The sequence below is a fragment of the Colletotrichum truncatum genome (genome assembly GCF_014235925.2).
Source record: "Colletotrichum truncatum strain CMES1059 chromosome Unknown Contig_0003, whole genome shotgun sequence".
In the NCBI taxonomy this organism is placed as follows: Eukaryota; Fungi; Ascomycota; class Sordariomycetes; order Glomerellales; family Glomerellaceae; genus Colletotrichum; species Colletotrichum truncatum.
The window spans coordinates 2425944-2441436 of NW_027222400.1; the positions used below are offsets into that span (position 1 = coordinate 2425944).

General features: G+C 51.0%; 7 protein-coding genes across 7 annotated transcripts; 4 read left to right on the forward strand and 3 right to left on the reverse strand.

Annotated features, from left to right (window-relative positions):
- Nucleotides 1-1135: 1135 nt before the first annotated feature.
- On the reverse strand, nucleotides 1136-2193 carry CTRU02_205559 (cytoskeleton-associated protein; the record flags this gene model as incomplete). The annotated part of the gene is made up of 2 exons (XM_036722859.1): nucleotides 1136-1770; nucleotides 1821-2193. The coding sequence occupies 2 exons, from the start codon at nucleotides 2191-2193 to the stop codon at nucleotides 1136-1138; spliced, it is 1008 nt and encodes a 335-aa protein (XP_036585756.1).
- Nucleotides 2194-2497: 304 nt separating this feature from the next.
- On the forward strand, nucleotides 2498-5295 carry CTRU02_205560 (rRNA maturation protein; the record flags this gene model as incomplete). Its single annotated transcript, XM_036722860.2, has 2 exons — nucleotides 2498-2797; nucleotides 2854-5295. 2 exons carry the CDS (start codon nucleotides 2498-2500, stop codon nucleotides 5293-5295), a joined length of 2742 nt encoding a protein of 913 aa, XP_036585757.2.
- Nucleotides 5296-6012: 717 nt separating this feature from the next.
- CTRU02_205561 (g-patch domain-containing protein) lies at nucleotides 6013-7029 on the forward strand (the record flags this gene model as incomplete). Its single annotated transcript, XM_036727557.1, has 1 exon — nucleotides 6013-7029. The coding sequence occupies one exon, from the start codon at nucleotides 6013-6015 to the stop codon at nucleotides 7027-7029; it is 1017 nt and encodes a 338-aa protein (XP_036580513.1).
- Nucleotides 7030-7548: 519 nt separating this feature from the next.
- Nucleotides 7549-10107, reverse strand: CTRU02_205562 (pentatricopeptide repeat domain-containing protein; the record flags this gene model as incomplete). The annotated part of the gene is made up of 1 exon (XM_036727558.1): nucleotides 7549-10107. One exon carries the CDS (start codon nucleotides 10105-10107, stop codon nucleotides 7549-7551), a length of 2559 nt encoding a protein of 852 aa, XP_036580514.1.
- A 300-nt stretch (nucleotides 10108-10407) lies between these two features.
- On the forward strand, nucleotides 10408-11616 carry CTRU02_205563 (RNA 3'-terminal phosphate cyclase-like protein; the record flags this gene model as incomplete). The annotated part of the gene is made up of 1 exon (XM_036727559.1): nucleotides 10408-11616. One exon carries the CDS (start codon nucleotides 10408-10410, stop codon nucleotides 11614-11616), a length of 1209 nt encoding a protein of 402 aa, XP_036580515.1.
- A 66-nt stretch (nucleotides 11617-11682) lies between these two features.
- Nucleotides 11683-12790, reverse strand: CTRU02_205564 (DUF1746-domain-containing protein; the record flags this gene model as incomplete). Its single annotated transcript, XM_036727560.1, has 2 exons — nucleotides 11683-12475; nucleotides 12534-12790. The coding sequence occupies 2 exons, from the start codon at nucleotides 12788-12790 to the stop codon at nucleotides 11683-11685; spliced, it is 1050 nt and encodes a 349-aa protein (XP_036580516.1).
- Nucleotides 12791-13308: 518 nt separating this feature from the next.
- CTRU02_205565 (phenylalanyl-trna synthetase beta chain cytoplasmic) lies at nucleotides 13309-14908 on the forward strand (the record flags this gene model as incomplete). The annotated part of the gene is made up of 2 exons (XM_036727561.1): nucleotides 13309-13704; nucleotides 13760-14908. 2 exons carry the CDS (start codon nucleotides 13309-13311, stop codon nucleotides 14906-14908), a joined length of 1545 nt encoding a protein of 514 aa, XP_036580517.1.
- Nucleotides 14909-15493: the final 585 nt, after the last annotated feature.

The following is a 15493-nucleotide window of genomic DNA, read 5'->3' on the forward strand; positions in this document are numbered from 1 at the left end:
CGTGTCTGTAGAATCCTCTTAGCAAAATCCTTAAGCTGTTGATGGGTTGGTAGAAGGCCTAGGGTAGCTTGTATTCGAATCTATTTAGCTAAGTGACTTTCCTAGGTTGGTGATAGCCTCTGTAACCTAGTGAAAGCAATACCTCTTGTTTGGTGACCTCTTATTCTGTTTTGTAGTGTAGTTCGTGGTATGCCCTTATCATGAGCTGCTTTTTTTACACTGCAGCCGCTGGTAACAGCCTTAAGTGCCTTGAGCATGTCATCTTCGGTATATTGGCGTATATAGGTATAAATAATAAGCATATGAAGTTTGATTGTAATTAGTGAAAAGTTGAAAAAGTGGTAAATAATTGAAGTTGAGGGGTAGTCATGGTGTTGAGCGATTTTTGGGGTGCCCAAATGTGGGGGGTGCCCAAATGTGGGTGCGGGACGTTAACGCTAATTGGAAGCTGGACACCTACCGCCCTTGTGAAGCGTCGGAACTTGAAGCATCATCGGACGAAAATAGACTCGACAATCGGTCTGTCGATCTTTCAGCCACTAGAATTTCGGTTGAATACATTGCTACTTTGGTTAAAACCTTTTGCCAAGAATATGGATAGCACATTGAATACATTGCTACTTTGGTTAACACCTATTGCCAAGAATATGGATAGCACAGGTCATGATCAGTAGTGACAGCTTAAAAGTTGTCTCCTCTTTCTCGACATGCCATTGTTACTCTAGGGATAGCACGCCTTTGCTCATTTCCTGCGTGTCTCTCACATCGTAATAGCACTCGCATGCTTGGTCTGCCAGACATTGGATCCCCTACCTCACGCCTAATGAATTCCAAGTGACCTGCAATGATGCCGCGCTTTTTCTACATGCTTCAAATCCGCAACAAGCTCGGCGTCGACTTCCTTCATTTCGACGCGCCTCAGGTCGTAGGATATCCCTTGCTGCCTACCGCGCCGGGCCGTGTTGACTCGGAGTAATTTTCTTCTTCTAACCGTGTTCATATCATTCATACCTCTTTGCGGTCAGTTTTGGGTATAGCCCCTGATTCACTCCACGACATGGAGTAATAAAACATTCCCCATCTCGCGGACAGCAGCACCCGCATGAAATCTCGTGTCATAAACGTCTAATTCTGTTCAGCTCGGAGAATCGTGGCTCCGCTCAATTATGTCTTCCCTCCCAATAGGCCGAGTGCCATCGTTGAACACCATTGCTTCACGGTGTTGGCGCCTAAGGCGCTGCTCTTCAGCTGAGTGCTCCCTCGTACGAGGCACTTGCTCCACTGATGGCTGTCCTTCTTCGGTTTCCGCATTGCAAAGTGTCGACTGTAATGCAATTGTGAAGCCGGCAATGTTCGCATCCGGAGTAAGGTTGAAATTGGTCTTGGACGCCAACTTGCAGGCAACAATTGCCTTCGCTCCCGCAGTAGTATGTGCAATCCTCGTGACGATATCGACAATGCGGTTATTCTTATGTTCCATGTAGTAAATAAAATTTTCCTGGATCTCCGCTTCGTTGTCTCCCCACGGCTGCTTGGCCAGCCATTTCTCCACGAAATGGGCCTTGACCAGCATATCGGCACCATATTTGGTGATGAGCTCGAGGACAAACATGAGACAGAACCGCTCAGCCATGTCCCGTAAATAGTATTCGTCCCAGTACTTATCATCGAGTTTCGTATGTTCCACATCATCCAGGCTCAACTCGAGGGACCTCACAAGAGCTGTATACGCCCTCCATGTGTGCAGTTTAGAGAGTCCCTCTGCAAAGTCTATAAGTCAGTCAGCCCTTCCGCTCAGCAAGTGAAAGAAAGCTTCTCACCGTTGGTCTGACCAGTCAGTGTGGCAAGAGCACGAAGACTCTGCATGCGAGTGTCGTAGTCAGGCCGGGTGATGCCGAAAAGCAGGTATCGAACTGTGTCGGCATCATTGACAGCACGATCACAAAGGATCTTAATCGCGATATCCCGAATTGAAAAGTTAGGATGACAGAGAAGTTTGTCAAGAGTATCCAAGCCAAGCGCGTCCTCAGTTTCCTGGGTAATGTATTGCGTCTTGGGGGGTGATACCTTCACTTCATTCTCGTCGCGGATATACGTCAGCATCTGGGTCATCATAGTGACCAGGCCAAACGTAGCGGCGCCGATTCCCAGGAGAACGAGGCGCTCATCGCGAATAAATGACATGAAAGTCATAGTGATTGATTATTAGCATAAAGCTATTGATGCATGATATTCCCAAGTGCTCCAAGCATTGAAGTTTGAGAATGGTGACAGGGACAACGCAGACGAGGTAGAGCCGTACAGGTAGCTAACCCAAGGGTCAATCGCGAAGCTTGGGACCATGGCTGAGGCTCGTTCTGCCATGCGCCACCGCCCATATTTTCCCCACTAAAGCGATAAGATAAGCTGGTCGTCCCTCACAAAAATTTTGGGCGATCGAGCATCTGTGGTTTTCTAGCAGCGGATTCGACACCAGGTTCTAGGTGTGTTTGACGAAATGGCCGGCTCGCAGCTCAAACGACTAAAGTCTTCCCTCAAGGAGCAGGGGATTATTGGGCCCCAGAAGTCGAAGAAACAGAAGCGTCAGATTGCCCAGGAGGAAAAGGCCAAGAACGACAAACGCTTACAGAAGAGTGTCGCCCTGGGGCAAATCAGGGAACAATTCAACCCTTTCGATCTTAAGCATAATCCAAGAGGACCCAAGTTTGAAGTCACCAGCAACCGACCTCCGACCGGAGCCGCCGCGAAAGGAATCAATGGCCGTCCTAGCGTCGCCAAGTCAATCGGCGAGCAGAGGGTATGAACACCAAGTCCTGTCGCAGTAGGTTCTACATACTAATGCGCATCATATAGCGCCGAGAGACGCTGCTCGTCGAGATGCAGAAACGAAACAAGGTCGGCGGAATTCTTGACCGTCGATTTGGTGAAAATGACCCTGCAATGGCCGAGGAGGAAAAGATGATCGAACGTTTTGCACGGGAGAAGCAAAGGACGCACAAGAAGACATCCCTTTTCGACCTTGAAGAGGCTGAGCCTCTTGGAGAACTGACCCATATGGGCCAGTCTCTGACCTTTGATGACTCGGCACTCGCAGACGATTTTGACGAAGATGATCTCGGAGGTTTCGAGAGCGACGACTCAGATATGTTGAGAAAGAGGCTCAAACGCGTTCGTAACGCTGGAATGGGCGAAGATGGAGAGGAGACTGGCGAGGAGCAGCCAGAGAGAAAAAAGACCAAAAAGGAAGTTATGGAGGAGGTTATTGCAAAGTCGAAGATGTACAAGTACGAGCGACAGGTCGCAAAGGACGAGGACGATGATTTAAGACGGGAGTTGGACAAAGAGCTGCCTAACCTCCAGGCTCTTCTGTTTTCTCGTGGAAATGTCGACACTGATGAGACGAATGATTCGGGTAAACTGATTGCCGGCGTCGACCGGGCTACCTTCAACAAAGACTTCGACTTGCGTCTTAAGAAGCTTGTTCAGGACCGCAGAGCCGCGCCCACTGAACGTACCAAGACCGACGAAGAGAAGGCTGAGGAGGAATCCAAGAGACTGAGGGAGCTCGAGGAAAAGCGCCTGAAGAGAATGAACGGAGAGCCGGTCTCCAGTGACGAGGAGGATGAGGATGAGGAAATGGAGGATCAACCTACTGAGCAGCCTGCCTTCGAGTTCATCAACCCCGAAGAAGAGGATGAGGATTTTGGCCTCGGAAAGGGAATCAAGACCCGCCCGACTGCTACAGAGCTAGGCTTTGATGATGAAGATGATTTCATCATCGAAGACGACCTGGTGGCTAGCGGTTCAGACCTCGAACTTGTTAGCGAAGAGGAGGAAGACTCAGATGAGGAGGCTGACAGTGCGGGTGAGGGTGAGGATGAAGATGAGGATGACGAATTCACCAAAGGCCTGCTCAACGAGGAGGAAGCCAAAAGCTCCGTGTTTGCAACTGCGCCTGCAAGTGGAAAAATGGCCGTGGATGGCGACAGTTCCGAGTTGCCATTCACATTCCCATGTCCCCAAAATTACGAGGAACTGCAAGCGCTGGTGCAGAAATACCCCAGCGATAAGCTGCCTACAATTGTTCAACGTATTCGAGCTCTATACCACCCTAAGCTGGATAGCAGACATAAGGAGAAGCTTGGAAACTTCGCGAAAGCGCTGGTGGACTTGGTCGGCAGCAGCCGCAGCAAAGCCAGCCCCTCGTTCCAGGCATTGGAGAGCGTCATTCGTCACATCCACTCACTTGCCAAAATGTTTCCAGTCGAAATCGCCGTCCAGTATCGTTCTCATCTGGAGGAGATTAGCCAGGAGCGGCCTCTTGCTCTGCATGTGGGAGACCTGACACTGCTGACCGCGATCGGGTCAACCTTCCCGACGTCGGACCATTTCCACCAGGTCGCAACTCCTGCAATGCTCACCATTGGGCGTTATCTCGGTGGCAAGATTCCCCAGACACTCGGCGACTACGCAGTAGGCATTTACCTGTCGACGTTGGCGTTACAGTACCAGCAATTTTCAAAGCGTTACGTCCCAGAGGTAATGAGTTTCTGCCTCAACACCCTTTGTGCTCTTGCTCCCTCGGCTGTGCCGGCGTCGGGAAGCTTCCCCATACATGAACCTGCAGATGGGGTGCGGTTGACGAGCGCGCGAAAGTCGGATCTTCGCCGTCTTTCTCCTAATGATTGCTCTGCCACAGCTGTAACGGGCAAGGAGGCCGAATCCACAAAGGCGGCTCTGTTGAGCACAACCGTGCAAGTCATCGGTGCTGCTGCCGACACTTGGACTGGAAAGTCCTCGTTCTACGAAACCTTCCAGCCCGCCCTTGATGTAGTTGCGCACTTGAACAGCAAGTCGTGCCGCGCCAAGTTCCCTGAGGCTTTGGGCGAGCAAATTGAGAAGTCCAAGTCCAAGCTTGAGCGTATGCTTAAGATTGCTCAGCTTTCGCGACGGCCACTAGAGCTGCAACACCACCGCCCACTTGCAATCAAGACATACATTCCCAAGTTCGAGGACTCCTTCGACCCCAACAAGCATTACGATCCCGATCGCGAGCGTGCGGAGATGGCCAAGCTCAAGGCAGAGCACAAGAAGGAGCGCAAGGGTGCCATGCGCGAGCTGCGGAAGGACGCTCAGTTCATGGCTCGCGAGAACCTTCGCATCAAGAAGGTCAAGGACGAGGCATACGAGAAGAAGTACAAGCGCCTCGTGGCAGAGATTCAGAACGAGGAGGGCAGAGAAGCCAACGCGTACGAAAGGGAGAAAGAGGGCAGGAAGAGAGCGAGACACAGGTAGATGGTCTAGTTGTCTGTCTACTTGTTTTCGTAACCAAATACTCATGCATGCTTACCGGCATTTTGTTTCCTTTTTGTATTGAATACCATTGTAAGAATGGATTGGCACACCTACTATCGTGCTTGCCTTATACAAGTAGAGAAGAAAGGTTCCGGCTGGAGGGAAACAAAAGTACTGAAGTTTTGAGGCGACAAATACTTGAATCTCTGTAATATTCAATCAAGATGTGCTCGTAGTGGCTACGTAGGTGCAACCTTTTTTGGTTGCCAGGTTGTGTAAACTAGCCAGGCGATATTTAACTGCCCCTGTACAACTGACGCGGGTGGAATAGGTCAGAGATTCGTTCCATCATGTCGTTCTGGTAGTCCCCATTTTCAACGTCTACCCTGACAAGGTGTGAGTCCAGTTTATCCTTTTCAAATAGGAAAACAGGGACGTGCTATGTTGAAATTTTAGTTCTCGTTATAACAAGATGCAATACGCTGGTGCAGATGTTGTGGCTTTTTTTTTTGTTGCTTTTTTTTTTGGTGCTTACCTCATGAGGAAACAAAAACTCACATCAACTCGGTGCCCCATAATTCTTGTCAATCCACCTACAAACACTAACACGCTGGTGCATACTCACAATAACTCCAAGGCCAGAAACATCATCCACCCACACATCACCTGAACGATAATCTTACACGTGTGTATGTTTTCACTCAGAGAAGACCCGCCATGGATACCAAGCAAACAGCTTCGGATGAGGAGGATGACTACATGAACATGACCTTTGATGAGGCACCAACCACATCATCACGGGGCACAGAAACATCGCTCCAGCGCCGCCAGCGCTTGAAACGCGAGGGAGAAATCAAAGGGCGCGTGAAGTCAAAGGCTGAGCTCGCAGCTGAGGAAGAGGTAGCGCGCGAAAAGGCGCTCGCTCGCTCCCTCCTTGAGGACGCGGCTGCCAAGAAAAACAAAGGTTTCGCCATGATGGCCAAGATGGGATTCAAAGGCGGTGCTCTAGGCGCTGGCGATGGCTCTGCCAGGACAGAGCCTATCGCGGTGGAGATTAAGGAGGATCGTGGAGGTATTGGTATGGAGAGCGAGAGAAAGCGTAAGATGCGCGAGGCAGCGGAACGGATCGAGGAGGAGGTCCGAGAAGGAAAGAGAGTCAAGATGGACCCCCTCGAGTATCGTGACCGGGTTCGACAGGAAAGGGAGGCTGCAAGGGTGCAGGGACAGGTGTTTGCGGCACAGAGGATTGCGGAGAGTATGGCTGAGGAGAAAGAACTGGGAATTGGTGACGGACAGCTCGTGGAGGCCGATGCAGAAGCGGAGAGAATCAAGAGAGAGAAGCTTGCTGCGAGTGCTGCTTCAAGGCCCCTCAAGTCCATCAATATCCTTTGGCGTGGTCTGGCCAGGCATCGCGAGGAAAAGGAGAGGGATCGAAGGATGAGGCATGATTTGGAGCAGAGCCTTTCGCGGCTGCCGACATATGAGGATGATCAGGAAGATGACGACGATCGCACGGCATTGGGGAAGAAACAGACAATCTACGTCACCGCGGAAGATCTTGACGAGGAAGACCCTGAGCTGGATGAATTCAACGAGCTGGGTGACGATGAAAAGCTGCGACGATTAATAGAGTATCTGAGGAAGGAGCACAAGTATTGCTTCTGGTGTAAGTTTACATATCCAGATGATGAAATGGAGGGGTGCCCTGGCTTGACGGAGGAAGATCATGACTAGAGAGTAGAGTTATCCCTACCGATCTGTAAATACTGTATTGTTCGGAAATATTTCGCATCATTCAAATACCACGTTGCTATCGGCGACACATAACACTTCTGTAGCCAATGATATTGAAATGCAATCGATTGATGAGCAAAGGCCAAATATGGACGCCATAGCTTTGCAGATACCAGAGCTAGCTAATCGAGTCTAACATCTGGATTAACTTTTGCTTCGGGTCCCCTCCGACCATTAATAGTTCAGCAAGGCTCCTTGTTAGATAGCCTGTTAGAAAATATCCAACTCGACATGTCTTCGAGGACATCTATACTATCAAATGCCACAAGCAGCCTTCACACAGCCGATAAGTAAGGGCTCGAAGAAATTCGAATCTCTCTACATTAACAACCTTACCCAGTGAGTCTAGTTTAGTCAAAGACAGACAGAGATGTATCCTGTGTCTTGATGGGTGTCATGATGGGTGTCATTATATATGTACAACATCTAATTCTATGTTACAGAGAGGACTTTTGGCCTCTAGGCCTTTTTGGCGATAATATCATACACTCCCATCTCTTTGGCCACCTGTGCCATCAAATCCTCCGGCACCACACCAAGTTCCTGGATGTACATGAACTGTAGATAATCACACATTTCTTCGCCACGTTGCTGTGGCGGCATCTCGTCGAGCGTCTTGGGCTGTCCAGGCTGCCTTTGCCGTGCTTCTACAAAAGCATCGAGTTTGCGCTTTACGAGTCGCAGCTTCTGCCTCGCTGTAGCTGTATCCCAGGCAAGGCTTGTAGTGTCCATCAGCATCTCAAGGGCGAGCACCTCCGGTGGCGTGAAGTTGAAGACCGCCTTAAAGACCCGCAGACTAATGACAATCCCAAGATTATCCTTTAACCTGCGGAAAGAATGCAGAATTTTTCTTGCCAACTGGCCGTCTAGACCGCCGCCCTCGAAAACGTGAGCAAAGCGAATAGTCTCTGCAAAGGTTTCCCGCGTGAGCTTCACCTCCTCAGCTTGTTGGTCGCCGTCGAGTTTGTGGAGCCTGTTCACGCCTAGCATCTTCCATAATGCCATATAGGTGTACGAGTCGGGCTTCACCTGGCGCTCGTGGACAAGCATGCGGTACAGCTCCCGTGCCTCCGCGATGTGGCCGGCCTGGGAGTACGACTCCATCAGCTGGTTCATCATGAATGCATCTGGGCTGATCTCAGCTTCTCTGGAGGCATCCCAAAGCTTTTCTAACTTGTCATGTAAAGTCCGAAGTCGGTAGTTCTCAGCAAGAAGAGAGAACGTCTCGAGTGTTGCCTTGGGCATTGCGCCTGTTTCGGCTTTTCCAGACACTTCCACAGTACGAATAGGGCCATCCATACCCGAGAGTCGGCGGCGGTTGCAAACGAATTTGATACGAGCATTGATCATCTCCCATGCTAGCTCGTCCGCCTTTTGCAAGTTTTCAGCGCCGCCTGATCTTTGCCAAGCCCCAATAAGCCCGTTAATTTGGATACTGGCCGCTTCGATACCCTTGGAGCGCATGAATTTGAAGACACTGTGTGCTCCATCGAAATCCCCAGCGCCGATGAGCCGTTTCAGCCATTTGCCGAAGAAGAACTTGTTGCCAATCTGGGATGGAAGACTATCCTGCCCCCTGAGATCAACAGTTCCTGAACTCATCATGTCAACGAAAGCTTGGAGGGCAAGCTCGGTCTGGTTCGTTGTTAAGAAGAATGAAATGACCTGGTCGTAGTCTTCCAAGCCCATGGAAGGACCAAGGAGGTCTCTCATGCGTCGGTAGGCATCCCAGGCCTTAGCTCTCAACTCATTCGTGGGGTTTGCTGCACAACTTCTGATGAGCGGCATCAGAATTCGAGGGTCAAGCTGCCGCTCTAGTAGTTTGCTTACAGCACGTTCTGCCTGGACAACATCCCCCTTTTGGCAGAACATGCGTACTCCGAGCTCCCAGAAGTCTTGGAAAGTGTCGGCACCGCTGTCGCCAAGGGTTGCCATGCACCGTTTCCAATTTTCGATCGCCTTGGCCTCCCATCCGTCCACAAACATGGCTTCCATCGTCACCAACTGTTGCGACGGGCTCAAAGCGACCTTGGCCTCGCTCATGTCTCTCGCCAGCATTGAAAGGTATGTAAGTCGGCTAGGGTTCTTAGCCTCATCTAGTGACAAGATTTGCCAAAGTAGATCCCAAACGTCGTGAGGTACGTTTGCCCATGCCTTTGCCAGAGACGGCCGAGTTAAGTTGTAAATTTTCCAGACTGATTGCACGGTCTTTCCTGTCACCTCTTCTCCTCTTCTAATTTCTTTCGTCGTCCTCTTCAGGATCTGGTTTAACCGGTTTATGCGCTTTCGCTGATTAAAGTTCCATGCATTCTCTGGTATCTGTGGTATCGGGAGGTTCGTCCTGCGTTCTGAGGGTTCCTTTCGAGTCGTTGCCTCGATGACTCCTAAGGTTGCGATCGGGTCCGAGTCGTCGAATTCGCTCACGTCAAATCCCTTTTCCTCGAGCTGTTTTTCCAAATCTTTGATGTGAGCGTCTAGCTGTTCCATCATCTCTTCCGGACTATTTGAGGATCCGAGGCGTTCCTCGAAGTCATTCGCAATAGAGTCGATGTTGTCGATTCCGAACAAACCCAGGCCGCCCTCTTCTTTAAGCCGTGACAATGTGTTCTTCACATCAGACGCAAAGTCCTTTTTAAAGTCCCGCTCCATATCTTTGACGCCACCAAGAGAGTCTCTATATGCATCTTCACCCTGCAGCGGTTCGATGCGACCTGCCTCATCCTTCTCAAAGAAACGTAAAGTCGGTTCTCCATTTCGTTTCGCCGTCAGCTCCCTGAGAAGCGTCGCAGCAGCTTGACTATTTTTGGGCTCGGTCGTGGAAGCTTGATTGGTTGTTGGTTTGTTCTGCTGTGCATTTTGGGGACGAGATCGAGGGCGAGCTCCTAACTGGGCCACGCGAGAGCTATGTCGAATCGTCCATGATTGCGGGGCGACGGTGGTCCCTAAAGACGAACAGCAGGACTGGCAAATGAATGTGTTTCGACATGTGATGTCACGGAAAATAGCTCTGCGAGACATAGGGAAATTTGGAGTTGGTCAACATTAAGAGAGAGAAAAAGAGCTCCTCAGGTAGAGACAGCTTTCGTCGCAATCAAATGTCCAAGTATGAGAGAGCTTGTTCAGAATTTTAGATGGGCCCTGAACCCAGATGCGCGCGACGCGGAGTGGCTTATCTTATCAGAGACCACTAATCCGTACACCGCTTGCCAGTTTCAGTGTGAACGACCGCCACATTCTGAGGCAGAAAGAACTTTTTCAGTTTTTGGTCCTCACTTTTTTGCGTCTTGAGCATCAGCAGTGCTACGCAACACCGGCACGATGTCTTCCGGCCCGGAATACTTGCGATTCACAGGACATCGGTCCTTTGCGCAACGCCTTATTTTGTCCACACTCACCGGAAGGCCTATTCACATAAGCAAAATCCGCAGCTCATCGCCGACAAACCCAGGTCTCGCGCCGCATGAGGTCTCTTTTCTCCGACTCCTTGAAGCCGTCACCAATGGAAGTTCTATGCAAATTTCGTACACCGGTACGACGATCACGTACCACCCTGGTCTGATCACCGGAACCATGGCAGGCTTTGGTGCGTCGGATGGCGACGTTATCGAACACAGCCTACCTGCGAACAACACCCGCGGCGTCACTTACTTCCTCCTTCCGCTCTGTCTCCTCGCCCCGTTCTCAAAGGCTCATGTAAACGTCCGATTCTCTGGCCCTGGTGTCATCACTTCTGCCACCCAGACTGGTGACATCTCCGTCGATTCATTTCGCACTGCTATCCTTCCGCTTTTTGGCCTATTCGGAATCCCACCGGCGCGAATTGAGCTGCGAGTGCTGCAGCGGTCTTGCCCCGGAAAGGGAGGAAGAGGAGGTGGCGGAATTGTCGAGCTTCGATTCGCGAGTCAAGTGCGACTTCCCAAAACCTTGCATCTGAATCGAAACCCCGGCAAGATAAGGAGGATAAGAGGTGTCGCATACTGTACTGGAGTCTCGGCGTCCAACAATAGCAGAATGATTCATTCTGCGAGAGAAGTATTGAACGCATTGGTCTCCGACATTCACATTGCGGCACAGTACGACCAGGCTCCACTAATCACGGCGGCCGATAAGTCCAAGACGCGGACAGGTATTGGTTTTGGCTTGAGTTTGGTCGCCGAGTCCAGCTCTGTTGGTGTGCTATATTCAGCAGACGTCGTCGCTCCTCCCGTTGGCGGAGTTGTGCCAGAAGATATTGGCAAGAACTGTGCCTACCAGCTACTGGAGACCATTGCGCGAGGAGGATGCGTGAGCCATTCATCTGCTAGCACCGTCCTAACGCTTATGGCCATGGGCTCTGAGGATGTGGGAAGATTGAGGATAGGCAAGGACGTCATAGGGACAGAAGAAGTAGTGGGCTTGGCCCGGGACTTGCGAACGTTTGGTGCAAGCAGCTGGGGTTTGAGAGATGTGGATGATGATGACTCGGGTGACATACTTGTCTCCGTCAAAGGTAGCGGTGTTGGTAATGTTGGTCGCAAGATTGCTTAAGATACCACGGTGCGACGTCGCCATTTACAGACCAGACGGTACGGATATATCGTGATCCTATTTGTACTACCTTTGATTTCTCTGATTGCGTTCCAAATGAGGCATCCTTCTCATAGCCGAAAGCCTCGTCAATGCAGCCGTATAACCCAGCGTCTGAAGCGAATGTCCTGCTGCTCCCCGAAAGTCCGTTGTTGCATTTCTGATTGTATGGGAAATGTGAAATTCGCCGAGTACTCCATTTCCTGAACTGAGAACGTCGAAAAGCTGCATGCTAGTGGCCGAGTGAAAAGATGAGCGGCGTCGTGACAGCCGACTACTTTCTCGACTTCTTTCAGCGTTGTTGCTAGGTTCAGCATCGCCATTAGACCTCAACGACTGCATCTCGACGCTATCAGCGCCCTCAAATTCCAACCCGGGCCCATCCCTAAGGACACCTCTTTCTTCGGCATCGTGGTCTTGGGTCGACGCCGCAGCATTCTGCGCTTCTAAAACATGAGGCAAACGCAATAGAACAGGCCGTACAATAGGCCGGAGCTTCTCTCGCTCGGAATGAACGGCCAACATCAGGCATTGTACAGCTAAGACAACAAGGTCGAAGGCAAGGAACGTTAGCCTCGAAGTCGGCGGCCTTTGCCCTATAAAGTCGACAATGACACCTCCATGGAGATACCCTCTAGCAGCCTCGCCAGCCGTGGGTAGCGCCGCAAACGTGTGCAGAAGGATGCAAAGAAGGTTCGGAACGAACACAGAAATGACCTGTGACCGAGGAGCCTCCATCGTCAATGGATAGTCGTCGGGTTTAGGTGTAAGCCAGTGGTGTTGGCCATAGACGCGAACGGCGAAGCGGAAAATAGAACACCTGGTGCACCAGTCAGTTAGTAAAAGCTGTGGTTTGTAAATCCAACACGAATACCTACTCCATGTAGTATAACGTGCAAAGTTCCGCGTATACCAGGGCGTCAAGATTCCTTAGCAACTGGGTCATGAGGTCGAACTTTCTCGCCAGGCCCGGATTAACCTTTCGATGTTTTCGTCGTCGCCTCCTCCTCGAAATCCGCTCGCCCGGGTCATTTGCCCGCTGCGACAGCTCCGGGATCCCTCTCTCATGTTCGTGATCATCTCTGGGAGGGATCGATCGGCCTGGCAGGGTATCTGGCGCGGCATCATCGACCATAGCTCGTTGGCCTCATTGGTGTCGGCGGAAATTCCTGCAGCGTAGAACAGGCGGGCCTTCACATACTCCGGTAACGTGAGCCCAATAATAGGAGGCTTGCGTTCACGATGAAAACATATGTAAAAGGCAATGCCAACCGTTGGAACTTGATGCGGATGGATGGTGTGGATAAGGGCGGTCGAATCAAGCTGCAGGGATGCCAAGAGTGACGCCACAGCTTTCAAGCTACACTACACACTACAACGTGGTATGTACTCCAGAACAGGGACGCTGCACGGACGTCCCTGCCCAGCTAAGAGCCTCTTCAATTCCGCGAGATTGAATCATCGGATGCGGATGAATGATGATACGAGGACCCCTCCTTCCTATTCTGCGCAGGGTCCACACTCCCCTCCGATTCGACCGTCGCGGCCAAATTTCTGCCAGAGGTTCCCGCCCTGAGTGCCCCTCTGACTCAACGAAGCGAACGTCGACAACTTTCGTGCAAGTCAGAATTCCCGACACCAGCGCACGAAATCATGGCGACAGCAAGCACCGGCCCTTCTGGGGATCTCACTTCCCAAATCCTTTTGGCGTTGTCCAAGAAGGACCCCATCCTGTCCGCCGAATACTTCCCAGAGTTCCAATATGTTGACATCAAGGCGGCTCTCGACCGACTGGCTAGTCGCTCCATGGTGACGTATGAGTCAATTGAGCGCGAGGAAGCCGTCCTTGAAGCCGAGGGTGAACAGATTGCGGAGCATGGCAGCCACGAAGCTCGAGTCTTCGAGGCAGTGCGTAAGGCTTTGGAGGGGTTGACTATCCAGGAGCTTGAAGCTGCTATTGGTGACAAGAACGTCACCAAGCTGGGCCAGGGCAAGGCTTTCAAGAACAAGTGGGTGAAGAAGGAGTCCACTGGGAAGCTTGTCGCAACTGTAAGTGTAACAGCCACTTCATCTTCTTATATAAGCGCTGACATGGGGTTTCCAGACCGAATCGATTCAAGACGAGACCCAAGCTCAGCTCAAGGAGATCCAGGAGAAGCATACCCATCAGCCTAAGGTCATTACGGACCTGAAAAAACGGAAGCTGATCAAGACCCAGAAGGTGATCACTTTCAAGATCCAGAAGGGGCCTGAATTTGCCCTCGAGATCAAGAAGGAAGAGACGGATCTTACAGCCGACATGATTGCCTCTGGCTCATGGAAGACGGCCAACTTCAAGCCTTACAACTTCAAGGCTCTTGGTGCTGATCAGAATGCCGGCGCTCTGCATCCTCTCAACAAGGTCCGCCATGAGTTCAGGCAAATCTTCTTCGAGATGGGTTTTGAGGAGATGGATACTAGCAAGTTCGTTGAGTCTGGATTCTGGAATTTCGATGCCTTGTTTGTTCCCCAGCAACATCCTGCAAGAGATCTTCAGGACACCTTTTACATCTCTGATCCCAAGGTCGCAGCCAAGCCTGGCCCTGAGTCGAAGGACGACAAGAAGGATTATGAGGCGTACTGGGAGAATGTTAAGCAGGTACACCAGGATGGCAAGTTTGGTTCGATTGGGTATCGATACCCCTGGGCTGCCGACGAATCTCTTAGACTTGTGCTTCGCACACACACGACCGCTATTTCCACTGCAGTGCTTCACCAACTGGCTTCCAAGAAGGGACCAGACGGCAGACCCCCCCCTGCGCGTTACTTTTCAATTGATAGAGTGTTCCGTAACGAGAGCGTTGACGCTACGCATTTGGCAGAATTCCACCAGGTCGAAGGTGTCATTGCTGACTACGGCTTGACTCTCGGTGGTCTGATGGAGTTCATGGAGATCTTTTTCAACAAGATGGGCATCACAGATATCAAGTTCAAGCCCGCTTACAACCCTTACACCGAACCCAGTATGGAGATCTTCTCTTTCCACAAGGGCTTGAACAAGTTGGTTGAAATTGGCAACAGCGGTATGTTCAGACCGGAGATGCTTGAGGCGATGGGCTTGCCCAAAGACCTGAGAGTGTACGGGTGGGGATTGAGTCTGGAGAGACCAACCATGATTAAATATGGCATCTCTAACATTCGCGAGTTGCTTGGACACAAGGTGGATCTGAACTTCATCGAGAGGAACCCGGCGGTGAGACTAGAGAAAAACTAGATAGGTTAGCATGGGAAGCTAGAAAAGGGACACACGACTTACATGAGATAAGCTTGGGCTGGCATTTGTTGGCGAATGGAATACCACATTTTGAAGAGGTACATGATTTACTCATGGGTGCCGCGAGTCGTGCCATCTAAATTTTACTCTTTTGGGCGTAGATTAGATGAAGTGTCAAACCAGGGTGGTCGGTGATCCTTATGACAGATCGAAGCTCCCCTCATCGTTCTCATCGGCGCCAGTACCCAGAAAGGACTTCTCCCGGTTCCTCTGTCGGCATTACTTGGGCAGACTCGGCGTATTAGTATTGGCCAATGGATCCATGAATGGGGGAGTTCAGAGCACCCCGGCATTGAAAGGCGGGGCAAATGCCAGATTCGGCGGGGTTTGACAGAAATGTCAGATCGCAACTCAAGAAGCTCGGACTCTTGCACAGCACCAGAATGTTGCGGGCAATGTTTGGCAGGCATACGAAATTACTAGAGCAGATCAACATGAGTCACACACAGGCACCTTCTCTGGTTCTGCGGCTAGTGACGGAGAAATGGATAGCCCCATCTTGTATTGCTCATACTTCTGGATCGA